Raw genomic sequence first — 14,471 nt, forward strand, 5'->3', positions numbered from 1 at the left:
AGATTCATTTAAAGGAAATTACATTAAATAGGGCCAAAACATAATTTAAAATCTCCTTTTAAACTTTACTACTGTATCCTATTTTAACAGGATTATAAATGTCCATTGGATGTGTTTTATTTGTACATAACTAACTGAACAGCTTCAAAATGACTATAAAGCATCACATCTTGCCTGAAAATGAGTAAATATGAAAGCATTTTTCTTGATAGTCTACTGATGTAAAGAGTGGAATTCATGGGGAAGCTGTGATCATACATGCATATATAACCTAGAAAGAAAGTGGTTCCAGACAGCTAATTATTCATCCAACTCTGTTGAAATTGGATATAGAAGAAGCATGATCTTGTGAGATATTTTTTTGTTTGTTTTTTTTGAGACAGGGTTTCTCTGTGTAGCTTTGGAGCCTATCCTGGCTCTTGCTCTGGAGACCAGGCTCGCCTTGGACTCACAGAGACCCGCCTGCCTCCCCAAGTGCTGGGATTAAAGGCGTGTGCCACCAATGCCCAGCAATCTTGGGAGATTTTAAGAGATAAGAATTTCTATCTAAACATAACCCTTATTCTCAGTGTTTAATATTTCCCATTCCTTTACTCTTTATTTAAAAACAGAAAAAAGGGGCATTGTAAAGATGTCAAGAGCAAAACAAGTATAACAGGGAGAGACTGTTTTAGAAAATCATGCAGTTATACTTGACCCAATTATTAACAACCTCTCTACTTGGCCAGACCTTGTAGACCCTGACACAAGGACTGCAGCTGTTGTTACTCTTATTGTTTTGAATAGATGTGATACAGTATGTTTGAAAAGGCCACAGGAATCAATTTATGTTTACCTAAAATCTCCTCTCTCTCTCTCTCTCTCTCTCTCTCTCTCTCTCTCTCTCTCTCTAAAACACCATGGTAACACATGAGAGATTAAAGGAATATAGAGACAATGAGGTAGTTACAGGACTTAGATATGAAATTCCCCAAATGAATAAAAAATAAATTCAAACTTTGTGTCTAATAACAAATCCCCACATTACTTCTGATTACATGAATGTTTTTCTTTGAAGTATTTTTTTTCATGGCAGCACTGACATCTTTATTCTTCATGCTGTATATCAACGGATTCAGCATAGGAACAACAGTAGTATAAAACACAGACAACACTTTCCCTTGGTCCATCGAATTCACTGATGATGGCTGTAAGTACATGAACGCAGCAGAACCAAAGAAGATACCAACAGTAGAGACGTGGGAATGGCAAGTACTGAAGGCTTTGGTCCTGCCTTTTGTGGAGCGAATGTGGAGGATACTGATATGGGTATTAGAGTGTGAAAGCTTCAAGAGGGGAAGAACACACACACACACACACACACACACACACACACACACACACAAACACACGTACAAACCTCTCAAAACATTATATGTTATTGCTATTGTCCTTCATTGATTCCAGAAATTGAAGATGTGTCTCTATTGCTGAAGGCAACACAGGATTCTGACACAGAACTTGAATGAGTACAGACAGCAGGTCTGGACCTAGAAGTCTACAACCTGAAGATTAACTTTCACAATATTAAAACATGTTGTCCAAGTTGCCAAGGGAGCAAAAACAACTAGCAATTCTATCCTGCTGTGACACCTATGGAACACATCAATAGCCAGCAATGCAAGCCATCTTTAAATGTACAGTAGTAGCTTTTACAGCATGACAGCAACCAATTCCTTTTGAATGGTTATTAAGATTCCCTCAATAGGAGGAAATTCATGCCTGGTTCTGTAAACATGGGAAATTATGAGTCACTGATGAGGTCATGGAACCTAGAGGAGAATCTAATAGTGAGGCTTTATGAAACTTGCATAGTCTCTAACTGAAAATTAGTAGTGATCATATCACCCACAGATATGTGTTACTTTTGACAGCACAAAGAAACCATTACATACATCCATAACTGTCAAAATAGATGGAACAAGTGAAGATGGGGTGAAGAGCCACAATCAATCGATCTACAGTGCCATGCCTCCCATCTGGGAAAAGGGAATATTTTGGAAGAATAGATAAGATTACTCTAAGAGCCAGAGAACAATGAAGTCTGTGGGCAATTGTGTCTTCTATATAGGACAGTAAAGTGACTCTGTGAAATCTCAACAATATAGTTTGCTGAACAAAAGCCTAAAATGATACCTGTTGACTTATCACTGCGGAAAGGGGAAATTTCAGGGACAGCACTGCTAAATGAAGAGATATTGTCAATTACATTTGCTGGGAACATAATCAGTCTTCCTATGCATAAGCATTCCTATATATAACACTCATACATATATATGTAAGATATTCATTATTTTATATGTGTATATATATATAAATATATATATATTTGATAGAGATGGGAAAACGAAGTAATTACAGAACTTGAATATAAAATATTCAAAAAATGGCATACATTTTTGATTCTATGAAACATAGATTATATGTGCACAGAAAATTGAATTTTAAATTATAACTGTTAAAATTATCGAACTATCCTGGAAAATGTTATAACATTGACATGTAGAATAAAATAAGGTCAACTCAAATTTTTTATTTGTAGATCACTGATCTAATACATAATCCTCATGTGACTTCTGCTTACATGAATGTTTTTCTTTGAAGTATTTTCTTCAAGGCCACACTGACATCCTTATTTCTCAGACTATATATCAATGGGTTCATCATGGGTACAACAATGGTATAAAAGACAGAGGATATTTTTCCTTGGTCCATGGAGTTGACTGATGATGGTTGCAGATACATGAAGGCTAAAGATCCAAAGAAGATAACAACAGCCAAGATGTGAGAACTGCATGTACTGAAGGCTTTGGACCTGCCCTCTGTGGAGTGAATGCGGGCAATGCTGGCAATAATGAAAATATAAGAAGTAATAATGGTAAGGATTGGGACACAGATGTTCAATGTACCAAAAAATAGAATCAACAATTCATTTACATAGGTACTAGAGCATGCAAGCTTCAAGAGGGGAAGAAAATCACAGAAATAGTGGTTGATCACATCTGGTTTGCAGAAGCAAATCCTCGTCATGAAGCCTGTGTGAACTGATGCACAGAGCACACCAAAAAAATATACTCCTAAAATCAGGGAACTGTAAATCTGATAGGACATGGTGACATTGTAAAGCAAGGGGTTACAGATGGCAACATAGCGGTCATATGCCATTGCAGCTAATGTAAAACACTCCGCAATGCCAAAACTGATAAAGAAATAGAGCTGGGTCATGCATGCAGGATAGGAGATGAGATTCTTCTCTGACACAAAGCCCACCAGCATTTTAAGGATGACAACTGTGGACTGACAGAAGTCAATGAAGGACAGACTGCTGAGGAAATAGTACATGGGGTTGTGCAAGTGGGAACTGAGCCCAATCAATGTAATCATGCCCAGATTCCCAACCACAGTAAACACATAGATTGCCATGAAGAAAAGAAAGAAGGGCATCTGGAGTTCTGGCTTCTCTGAGAGCCCAGCCAAGAAGAAATCAGTCACTGTGCAGTGGTTTCCAGCTACCATGTTCTTAATTCAGATCCTGAAGGAATAAAAGAAGTGTAAGATTGTCAGAGAGACATTCTCCTTGTAAGAGTGTCATCAAGCACTTTTTCTTCGTTATCTGGTTAATATGTGTTTCCTTTTATATCCACTCTAAGTCTATGGTTGACATGGGTGTATTCTCCCTAATCATGTATTGGATTCATCCTTCCTATAACATGCTTAGGATGTTACAATTTATGGAGTGCACACTTGCTTCTTGGGCTGTAAGTTACACTGTTAGTCAAATGACAAGGTGGACTTATTTGTATATTTCCCCAGTAATACAAGTTTGGCACATTGAAGGATTTTAAAAGTATTTTTATGGAATATGTGAGTAATTAGATGAGCAATGGTGATATTGAGCTATTTGTGCCTGACATAAGGCAGTGATTGCTCCAGATCTGAGTCATAAATGACATGTTTGAGTGTGAGGCAAATATGCTCACCTTATATCAGCTGTAATTCTCAATATCAAGTTTTATTTTCCATTTACAAAGAACACTAATCCTAGAATCAGTAGGAGCATGCCCCCAACATTCTACAGTTAATGTTTTGAAGGTCAGATATATTTCTCAATGGCGACCATACCTTTGTGCCTGGTCTGCATCTCTTGTCAGCATCTTCCAGAACTCAGTTTATGTCCGTTGAAGATTCAATTTCCCATCCACAGTTGTCCTGGGTTTAATATCTTCAGTTACTGTATGTCAGCAAAACAACATTCTCTGAGGACTCTCACTATTCTAGAAATATGCTCATGAGAAAATAAGCAATTAACAGGATCAATTCCCCATCTGCCTAGTTATTCTTCAAATGGATACCTGTCATTTCTAAAACTGCACATCATAATAAAGACTTTGAGTATATAGATCACCAAAGAGCTCTGTTAAAATGCTCACCTTGATCCAGCAGAAGTGGATGGGTGTGAGATTTTACATATTTCTTAGGAGCCTCTAGCTAACCTAACAGCCAGAGCCCACACCAGAATAACTAGTTTCTGGAGGAACAATGCCTTTCCTGATGAGTTATGTCTCATTGATTATACATTTAATGATGTTTAAATAATAAATCTATTCAATGCTTGGTAGACCATGTGATTGTTACTAACAGTTTCTCCAAGGATGAAAATTTCTTGCTTTGCTCCTAATTTAAAGAATCCCAGAAGAACAATAGAATGGTCTAAGTGAAGGCAATGTGGGTGGGCATCACTGGGACCATAGAAACAGATGAATTATTTCCTGACTAAATGGAAACCAGAGCAATCCAAATGTTCAAACTATCAAAAGTGTTTATAAGACTAACCTAAGCGTGTTCTATGCTGACAAGCTTATTTTGTTTTACATAATCTGTCCCTTATTGTTTCTTCTATAAGCAGTAAAGATATCAACTATTCAAATTAACGGAGATCATACAAAGTATAGTTAAAACATTATGCCATTCACTACTACATATCAGTTTTATGTTCTAAACAAATTCAATATATCTTTGGTGCTAATTTGCATAGAAAAGATTCATAGGAAGCAGATATACAATCCCTTACCCTTCAGGGAAATGTTATACAAATGTCCATATTTAATAACAACAGAAACTTATGTGAGATATGGAAAATTTTGAGAATTTCAGAAAAAACTCTCAAAATATTATAAAAATAATAGTTCAGAGTATTGAAAGTTATTAAGTGATAGTTTATTGTATGTATAGTACCTATCTTAAAGTGTTCTGCATATCCTGCCTTTAAGCAGCTTTAAGCTCTTGTTTTACCTTTTACATTTCATTTTTTATTAGCACCCAATATATATATGGGTTATTTCCATCCATGCACAACCTATTGACATTAGAATTCCCTTAAGTTCAGATCCACGGAGACCTTGAATATGCTGAGACAATAAGGTCAAACTATATGCTGGTCATCCTGGGGCTGTAGGAAGCCGGTTCCTACATTATAATGGTGCCTGAAGACATGTAGGAAGCCGGTTCCTGCATTATAATGGTGCCTGAAGACACCAAGATGTGAATTACTTCACAGGCGCTGGGTAATCTCCATTCCTTTGATCTCTGCCTATCCCGTGGCTCATTTTTGCCTGAGGAGCTGAAGCCATTCTTAGGGTAACACGTCCCAGGCGGCTGGTCAGCCTTTATATAGGGATGGTTTTCTTGGTTTAGTGTCTCCGCTCTGGTCTCCATTCTGGTAAGATGCATTAAAGCTTGTCTGCAGAAGGATCCGAGTGTCCTGCGTGTATTTCTTGCTGGCGAGGAATACAGAGCGGGAGCGGGACATATGGTGCCGAAACCCGGGAAGATTAACATCTCCGGCACCGCGGAGACCCCTTGGTTACAGGGCGGATTCAGAACTGCAGGATGGTAAATTCGGAGAGGTATGATTTTTCTGGACTTTGGCTTGGGACAATCTTAAAGAAGTCCAAAATTACATATCAGAAACCGAATGTAATGAGAGAAATTCGGAGAGGTATGATTTTTCTGGACTTTGGCTTGGGAATGTTGCTATTGTGGGAGGTTAATATAGAGGCTTCTATGCTTTTACTAGGAGCTATTTTGACTTTTCTCACTGTTATAGCAATCTTAAAGAAGTCCAAAATTACATATCAGAAACCGAATGTGATGAGAGATGGGGCGCGCCTAACAATAAAATATAAGAAAAAAGGACCTCCCGGAATGTCTAGTGACAAGGGAGTGTGTACAGCAACAAATAAGAAAAAAGGACCTCCTGGAATGTCTACTGACAAGGGAGTGTGTAAAGCTTTAAATCTTGATAGCTCTGATGACTCTAAAAGCTCAAGAGATAAAGTTTTAAAAGAAACAGCTCAGCTGGATGAGGGAGAGACAGAAAAGGAGGGAGAAAGAATGGGGAATGGCCGGTCACACCCCGGTAAATTTAGGAGAGATGAGGACTCGAAACCTAGCCTCTGCCCTGCAACGAAACTGAAAGCCTTGGAGCTGAGCAGCTCAGACTCTGAGATTTTAGACTCTAACAAGGAAGCAGAGCTAGAGAAAGAAGCAGCACGGCCAAAAATGCCAGCGGGTGTGCTTCCATCAGCACCCCCACTATTTGGAACCTACTCCTTCTTACCATCAGAGGAGTGGAGAAAATTACAGATGGCTTTCCCAGTCTTTGATAGGGGAAAAGGCCATGCCTGCTATTCAACACTTCTTAAAGGCCTGGAATGCCTGGGGCTTTAAAGCCTCATTAACATTGACGCTCGGGCCAAGCGTCTCACCTCAAAAACTAAAAGGCCAAAAGGAAATGGTAAAATGAAAAGATATCTTAACTGATTTTTGGAAAGGCCCGGATCCTATTCTCATAAGATCCAGGGGAGCGATATTGTGTTTTCTCACAAGATGAAGAGAATCCCCTGTGGATCCCAGAAAGATTCAACCTAAAGAGCCTCTCCAGACCTTCAAAAGTCGAAACTTCACCCTCTCCCCCGGGAATTGAGAGCCGCTATTGTTATCCAGATTAACTCCTGCCCTTGGCGGAGAGATTGTCACTGCTTAAGGGGTGGAGATGATTGTTTGATACAGCGGTTTGCAGATTGCTGTTATTTTTGGCTGGTCTATGAGAAAAGGGGTGGGGGTGTAATTGTTTGATGCAGCCGCTTGCGGATTGCTGTTACTTTTGACTGGCATGTAAGCTCCAGGGCTCAAACCAAGAGATCACCCAAGCGCTTATATTTTGGCTAAGCAATAGGCCGCCGGCCAGACAGCTCTTGCACACCCGGAGCCTAGGCTCATTGCACAGGGTAGAGTGTCTGGTCTGAGCAGCCCAAAGAGGGATGCTGAGCATAGGCATCGCACAGAGTTGCCTATTATACAGGCTTCTCTGGGAGGTACGTTGACCTGCATAAGGGTTACCTGCCCTGAGAATTCCCTTTCCCAGAAAAACGGCAGAGGACAGGTCAAGAGCGCTTCGGGTCAAGCTAACAGCCTGAGGGCGACTCTTGTACACAGTCTTAATGTTTGATTTTGGGAAGGTTCAGCCTCTACCTCTATCCCTCAACATTTGGGTGACCTATTTGCTTATAAAAATATATAAAGCCTTTTCATTAATTAATAAAAAAAGGGGGATATGTAGGAAGCCGGTTCCTACATTATAATGGTGCCTGAAGACATGTAGGAAGCCGGTTCCTGCATTATAATGGTGCCTGAAGACACCAAGATGTGAATTACTTCACAGGCGCTGGGTAATCTCCATTCCTTTGATCTCTGCCTATCCCGTGGCTCATTTTTGCCTGAGGAGCTGAAGCCATTCTTAGGGTAACACGTCCCAGGCGGCTGGTCAGCCTTTATATAGGGATGGTTTTCTTGGTTTAGTGTCTCCGCTCTGGTCTCCATTCTGGTAAGATGCATTAAAGCTTGTCTGCAGAAGGATCCGAGTGTCCTGCTTGTATTTCTTGCTGGCGAGGAATACAGAGCGGGAGCGGGACATAGTAGGAAGCCGGTTCCTACATTATAATGGTGCCTGAAGACATGTAGGAAGCCGGTTTCCTACATGGGGCTACCTCAGCTGCCACTGCTCAGGACTGGGATAGGTCTCTGCCACAGAATGTGCACCTGGATGGTGGGACAGGTTGAGAAGCACACAAGAGCCATGACCTGAAACCCTGCTGACTACAGTTAGGGCCTCTGGGCGACTGGCAAGTGCACCATGGAACTTACAGTATGGGTGGATGGAGTTCAGAGGATTGTTTGTGTGGTCACCTGAGTCTCAACTTGCCAGGAGGTTGTAATAGACTTTGCTCAAGCTATGGGTCAAATTGGAAGGTTTACCCTTATAGAAAGTGGCGAGATACTGAAAGGCACTCGGCTCTACATGAAAACCCCATCATAGGCTTAAACAAGTAAGGTCAGTATGCTAGCAATGTGCAGCTCATATTGTATCGTACTGGGCCATCTCTCAGCCAGCGACCCACCTCAGACAGTGTGGTCGGGATTCCTGGAAGAACTTTGCACCAACAGAGCCTGTTCACCTTAGCCAAACTGCGGCCTCACGTAGATAAGTCAATCAAAAGGAGAGAACCTAAAAGAAAATCCCTGACATTCACAGAAGATGCCGAGGTGCTGATGGGCATTTCTGGAAATGGTAAAGAGAGTTCAGGCAGGAGGTGCTGAATAACTGCAGAACCACCTCAGAGGATCTAAAGAGGCTGATCGGCTCCAGACAGATAAGCTACTGGCCATCGAGCGGCAGCTGGAGTCCAATGAGACAGAAATACATTTCTGGAAACAAAAGTACAATTCTAGCTCTGAAGAGGAAATTGTCTACCTAGAGCAAAAGATCAAAAGGAATGATGTGGAGATGGAAGAGGATGAATTTGGGAAAATTAACTACACATTGAACAAGAAAATGAAAAGCAGCTGCAGGACCAGCTTGAGGAGATACGGCAGAAAGTCACGGATGGGGACAGCAAGCTGAGGGGTCTACCTCTCACAGATCCACAATATGGAAAGTGATCTTGAAGCAGAAAAACCGCACCAAGAAGTTTAAGAGGCACAAGTCAATTAGGAGGAGGTAAAAGGAAAGATTGAAAAGATCAAGAAGCAAATAGACCTCCAAGGGCCGCAGAGTCTGAGACTTGAGAATGGCATTAGAGCCCCAGAGAGGACTCTGGGGCAGGATACCAATTGGTTACAGGACAAGAAACAGGAGCTGGAGCAGTTGATCAAAGAGCTGTGGCAAGCCAATCTCCAGCATTTAATCCAGCAAGGACAAAAGTCACTGTGCTGCCAGCTGAGCCCACTGAAATAGAGGCCTCCCAGGCAGACATAGAGACAAGATGACATTCCAGTCTGGGTCTCTGAAGCGATCTGGTTCATCACGGCAGCTCCCCAGTAATCTTGTATTCTGTAGAAACCCATCCCCTCTGCATTCATTCCTGAAGGCATCTATGTATAGCATTGTCTTCACAGGAGGGATCCAGCCAAGGTACCAAAGACAGTAAAAATCCTTCGGTTTGTGCCAACTGAACAGAGGGTCTTTTCCCAAGCCACTGTATCCTCTCCCAATCCCACATCACTTAGAGCCCTGTGCACTGATGCTGAACATGGAGCCTATTCACAACGCATAGTATTGATGTGTTGTCCAGAGCCTAAATGCAGAGATTTCGTTGTCATTTGTAGCATTCTGAGATCATTAGAAAAGTATTCATCTATGTTTATACATGAATAAACCCTGAATTAAGAGTAAAGTTATGTAACTGTTTAATTTATTCCATGTAACTGATTGATGCGTGAATGTTGCTGTTTAATATTTTATTAATAATTATTCTGTGACTTAATTCTGTTAAATATTGTACGATTCTGACTATGCATGTTGGCAGACTCCATATGAGCTTTGCTCATGTACAGCTATGCAGCCTCATGGGGTGCTTCACCATAAGCACCAATTCCAACCTAGGGCATCCTGAATCCTCTCCTTCCCCTTGCCTATGTGAGACAACTCAGATTGCTTTCTGGTCTGAAAGTTAATCATTTCTTCACAGTATTTCCAAGCACAAATTACCATATACCATCACAGAAATATCTCTAATGGATAAATGGTTTATGTAAAATGTTTATGGTCATAGACACTCGGCGGTGCAACTGATGGCTGTGCATAGGTTTCCTGATACACTCTGACTTCTTTCTGCCTCCCATGGATCCTTGTGGTGACAAAATGTAAGATGGAGAGATCCCCGAGGTTTGGGTCGCCATTCCTTTGGGAATCATGGGATACAGTTTAGAACAACCCAATTCCTCTGTATGGTCCATGCCATGTATGGCAGGGGTATAGGCTGCTTGCCATGATTTAACACATGGAGTGGTTTTTCTAATCATGGTTTCAAAAGTAGAGAACATTGCAGTTGGGTATTTTTTTTTAACCAAGAAAATAAAGTTAAATTCAGAGTATGTTTTCATTTTTAAGTTTGACTTCATAGGACCTGTCTCTATTAATGTTTATATCATTTTGTATATTAAGCCAAAAAAGAGTCAATACTTTTCTCATGAACAGTGACATAGCTACATTTTAAGTGATATTTTGACATGCTGATTATAGACATGAACATATCCAACATACTTTTGGTTTAATGAATGTTTACCAGAGCTGAGAATGCTGATGTATTTATGTTTCCAATGAGAAGATTGAAGAATGGTTGTGAAATAACAGATGCTTCTCAAGAACTGAAAGCCATGAATGTTGCCTCTTACCCACATAAATAAATAGCAGACCTTAACTGAAACACTATCTTTGTGTCCTAAGACTTACCAAGTAGATCTTGCCGTTACTGCTTTGCAGATGACTCAAGAAGGAACCACAGTCTGTACACACTTGCTGCAGATTTGTTACAATCATTTCATATATATATATATATATATATATATATATATATATATATGTGTGTGTGTGTGTGTGTGTGTGTATTTAAAAACAATAATTCAAAGTCAAAGTAATTTGTAGGTTTTGTGACAGTAGTGACTCCATGTGCCCAGTACATGCCTTTTTCTCAGACTCTCCTATATGGAGTCATTCAGTTAATCAGCTAAATAAACCTTGATCAAAAGGGACATATCATGTAGCTCCAACATCCAAGTGATAGAAATTGCAGAAAAAAAAACAATTAAGGAAATAATTGAAGAAAACTTTGCTGAGTCAGACCAGAGTCTTGAGATTGTCAGTGCTCATTGAATCCCTAATGAAGTGCGAGAACACACGCTCACACCTAAACACATCTTGGTGAAGTTTTGGAGTTCTGGTGATAAACAGAAAGTCCTAAAAGCTTCCAGAGCCCAAAAAAGAAATAACCTACAAAGGGTCAGAAACAGACTGACAACTGACTTATCACCTGGCACTATAAATGCAAGATGTCCTGAAGAGTGCAATTGTGACACTGATTTCATAGTGGTCACCAACAGCTCTCTAATTGGGCTTAAGAACTGCTCAGTATTGACCTGGTAGTGTAAACTTAACCCATTACTCATGTCTCATGTTGTCATAGACCCTAGAGGATAACCTAATCCTGCCACTTTCTAAAATCAGTACAATTTCTAAATGCTAATGGGGGTGGGAGATTGCTTACAGTTTAAAAGCACTGGCTGCTCTTCCAGAGATCCTAAGTTCAATTCCCAGCACCCACATGGTGACTCGCAACCATCTACATGCCAGAACACTGTATAAATAATAAATAAATAAATCTTTAAAAATATTAAAACAAAATGATGTTAACGATATGATACTAAATATAGTATGAAATACAAAATTTGCTTTATATTTTATTATCTGAAGCAATATTTTATTCTATTTATTAATCTTCATAGAATACTTGTAGAACTTGGAAAAGTTAACTTTGCATGTAAAACAAAATTTGGTCCTCAATAATCATAAAAACGTATGTTCTCAACCACAATGACCATAATTCTGGTCATGAAGAATAAATGAAAAAGCCCAAGAGAGAGCTATAGTGGCAATATTCAGTAATCTTTCTTCTACAATGTTTCACCTAAATTATAGTCTCACTTAAACAGCTTAATTCAAATAGCAGACTTGAAACAACTTGGAGAAAAGGTAACAGACAGATGCTTGAATATTTTAGCTGGGCAGTGGTGGCACACACCTTTAATCCCAGCACTCGGGAGGCAGAGGCAGGCAGATCTCTATGAGTTAGAGACCACCCTGGTCTACAAGAGCTAGTTCCAGGACAGCCTCCAAAGCCACAGAGAAACCCTGTCTCAAAGCCCCCCCAAAAGAACATATGTTAAAAAAATTATGGAGTTAAATTTATGAGATTTTCATTTATGAATTAAGCCCAAACTGTGTTTAATTCCCCATCATACATTGTTCTCCATTTATCTCACAGACATAAAAATAATTGTAAAACCAGAAACTCATAATGTTAAAATTGCCTCTTCCTAAATGCAAGCTATTATTTTTAAGTGGCAGAGTCTATTCAATGTCATTCTGTTGTCTGATATATATTTTGAAGTTTTAAAATTCATTTCCAGGCATCATGCAAAAATTTGTCAACTCATTGTAATTGACTGAAACTTCAGGAACTGGGAAGGTGGCTGCTGAAGTCTGAAAACATTAAGGAAAATGTTTTGAATAATTGAATAACTGAGGTACTGAGGACTATTTTCCTAAGTGTACACCATGACTTTTCTAGGCTCTTTTATAACAGTTTGGGATGAACACTCACCCTTCTTTGTGAAAATCTTAGCACCAAATTTTACTTGCAACTTACAAAAACACAGATGATGACATTGGGAATGACAGGTACTCAACAACCTACAATCTTCAATAATAAAGGCCAAGACACAATTCTTTACAGACCTTTAAAGAAAAATATGTAAAGAACTAAAGAACTAAAGAAACTAAATATCAAAAAACACAAATAATTCCATTAGAAATGGATACAGACTTAAACAGAGAATACTCAACAAAAGAATCTCAAATGGTACAGAAACACTTAAAGAAATGTTCACCATCCTTAGCTATTTGGGAAAAGCAAATCTCTAACACTTTAGCTACCTCTTGGGAAACTATTCCTTATATTCCCTTGCCTCGCCCAGCCTAAACACTAGTGGGGATGCTTAGTCTTACAGCCACTTCGTATGGTATGCTTTATTGATAACCATGGGAGGCCTGCCCCTTTCTGAACAGAAACAGAGGAAGAGTGGATGGTGAGGATGAAAGGGACAGGAGAGGGAATAGGAATAGAAGAAGGAGAAAACTTTAGTGAAATGTAAAATAAATTAATTACATCTAAAATATCAGAATCACTAAGCCCTGTTCCAAATGATATGACAGACTTTGAAGATTCCCCATGGAAACCCTCACCTTCCTGGGCATTTGAGGGAGTTGAGGTAGGGGATGAGGGGGCAGGGGAGGAGGGGAGGAAGAGGGAATTGGGATTGACATGTAAAAGAAGCTTGTTTCTAATTTAAAATTGGTCTAATTATAAGTATAATACTAAAATAAAGAAAAATCAGAAGCAATAAAAATAAATGCAAATAAATAAATAAAAAGCTAAGACTTAATAAGCCTCAGTCTCAGCTTTTTGAAACTGGTTTAGTCACAGCTCAGCATCCTGAAGGTCTTCCTCAGACTTAAAGTAGCACATACACTCACCTTTGGTACTCAAGTGAGTGGCCATTATTCTGTTTTTCTGATGGTTTTCCCTCGAAATGCACTCCCAGCTACCAAATAATAAGGGCCACACTCTCCAGGGATTTCCAGTGACAAGGGAGTAAACTTGAAAGAGAAGTGGTTGCCTTTGCTATTTCTTAGTAGGCTATTTTTTTCCTTTTTTAATAATTATGTTTTATAATATAATTGGTTTATTTATCACTTTATTTTCCTCTTCTCACCTCTCCTAAGCAACCCCTTTCTGTCTCTCAAATATATGATCTTTTGTTGCAGAATTTATTTTTATAGTTTGAAAATTTCATTTATGCATATAAGATGATGAAATCCACTCCCATTTCCTCCTCCTATTACTCGCTAGTGTCCCTACCAATTTTTCCTCCCAAATTTATGTATTTTTCTCTTTTTAAATTTAAAGCAATATTTAATTTTTTAAAAAATTTAATGTATTTCACTAAAATAAAATTGCATCACATTTTCCCTTCTATTTCCTTCCAGTCCATTCCAACTCCTCCTTGGCATTGCTTCCATGTCTCCTTCCCCAATCTCAAATTCAGGAAATAAAAATAAATGAGGTGGAGGTGAGCTCCAAATTGGGAGAGGGGATGGAGGTAAGAACAGAAGAAGGTGGGAGGAGGGGCAAACAACAATAAAGCTGTACGATAATGCCTCACAGAAACATTATTTTATATTTACCTGAAATTATACATGATACAAACTATGTTTATTTAAATTCATGAATATGCACACATATGTATGGAAATTA

General features: G+C 39.2%; 1 protein-coding gene and 1 pseudogene across 1 annotated transcript; one reads left to right on the forward strand and one right to left on the reverse strand.

The window, feature by feature from the left end:
* Positions 1-2,619: 2,619 nt before the first annotated feature.
* LOC100752550 (olfactory receptor 1537-like) lies at positions 2,620-3,558 on the reverse strand. Its single transcript, XM_027412274.1, has one exon. The coding sequence runs from the start codon at positions 3,553-3,555 to the stop codon at positions 2,620-2,622; it is 936 nt and encodes a 311-aa protein (XP_027268075.1). The 5' UTR covers positions 3,556-3,558.
* Positions 3,559-8,233: 4,675 nt separating this feature from the next.
* LOC100772678 lies at positions 8,234-9,481 on the forward strand (annotated as a pseudogene).
* Positions 9,482-14,471: the final 4,990 nt, after the last annotated feature.

The sequence above is a fragment of the Cricetulus griseus genome, chromosome 4 (assembly GCF_003668045.3).
Source record: "Cricetulus griseus strain 17A/GY chromosome 4, alternate assembly CriGri-PICRH-1.0, whole genome shotgun sequence".
Taxonomy (NCBI): domain Eukaryota; kingdom Metazoa; phylum Chordata; class Mammalia; order Rodentia; family Cricetidae; genus Cricetulus; species Cricetulus griseus.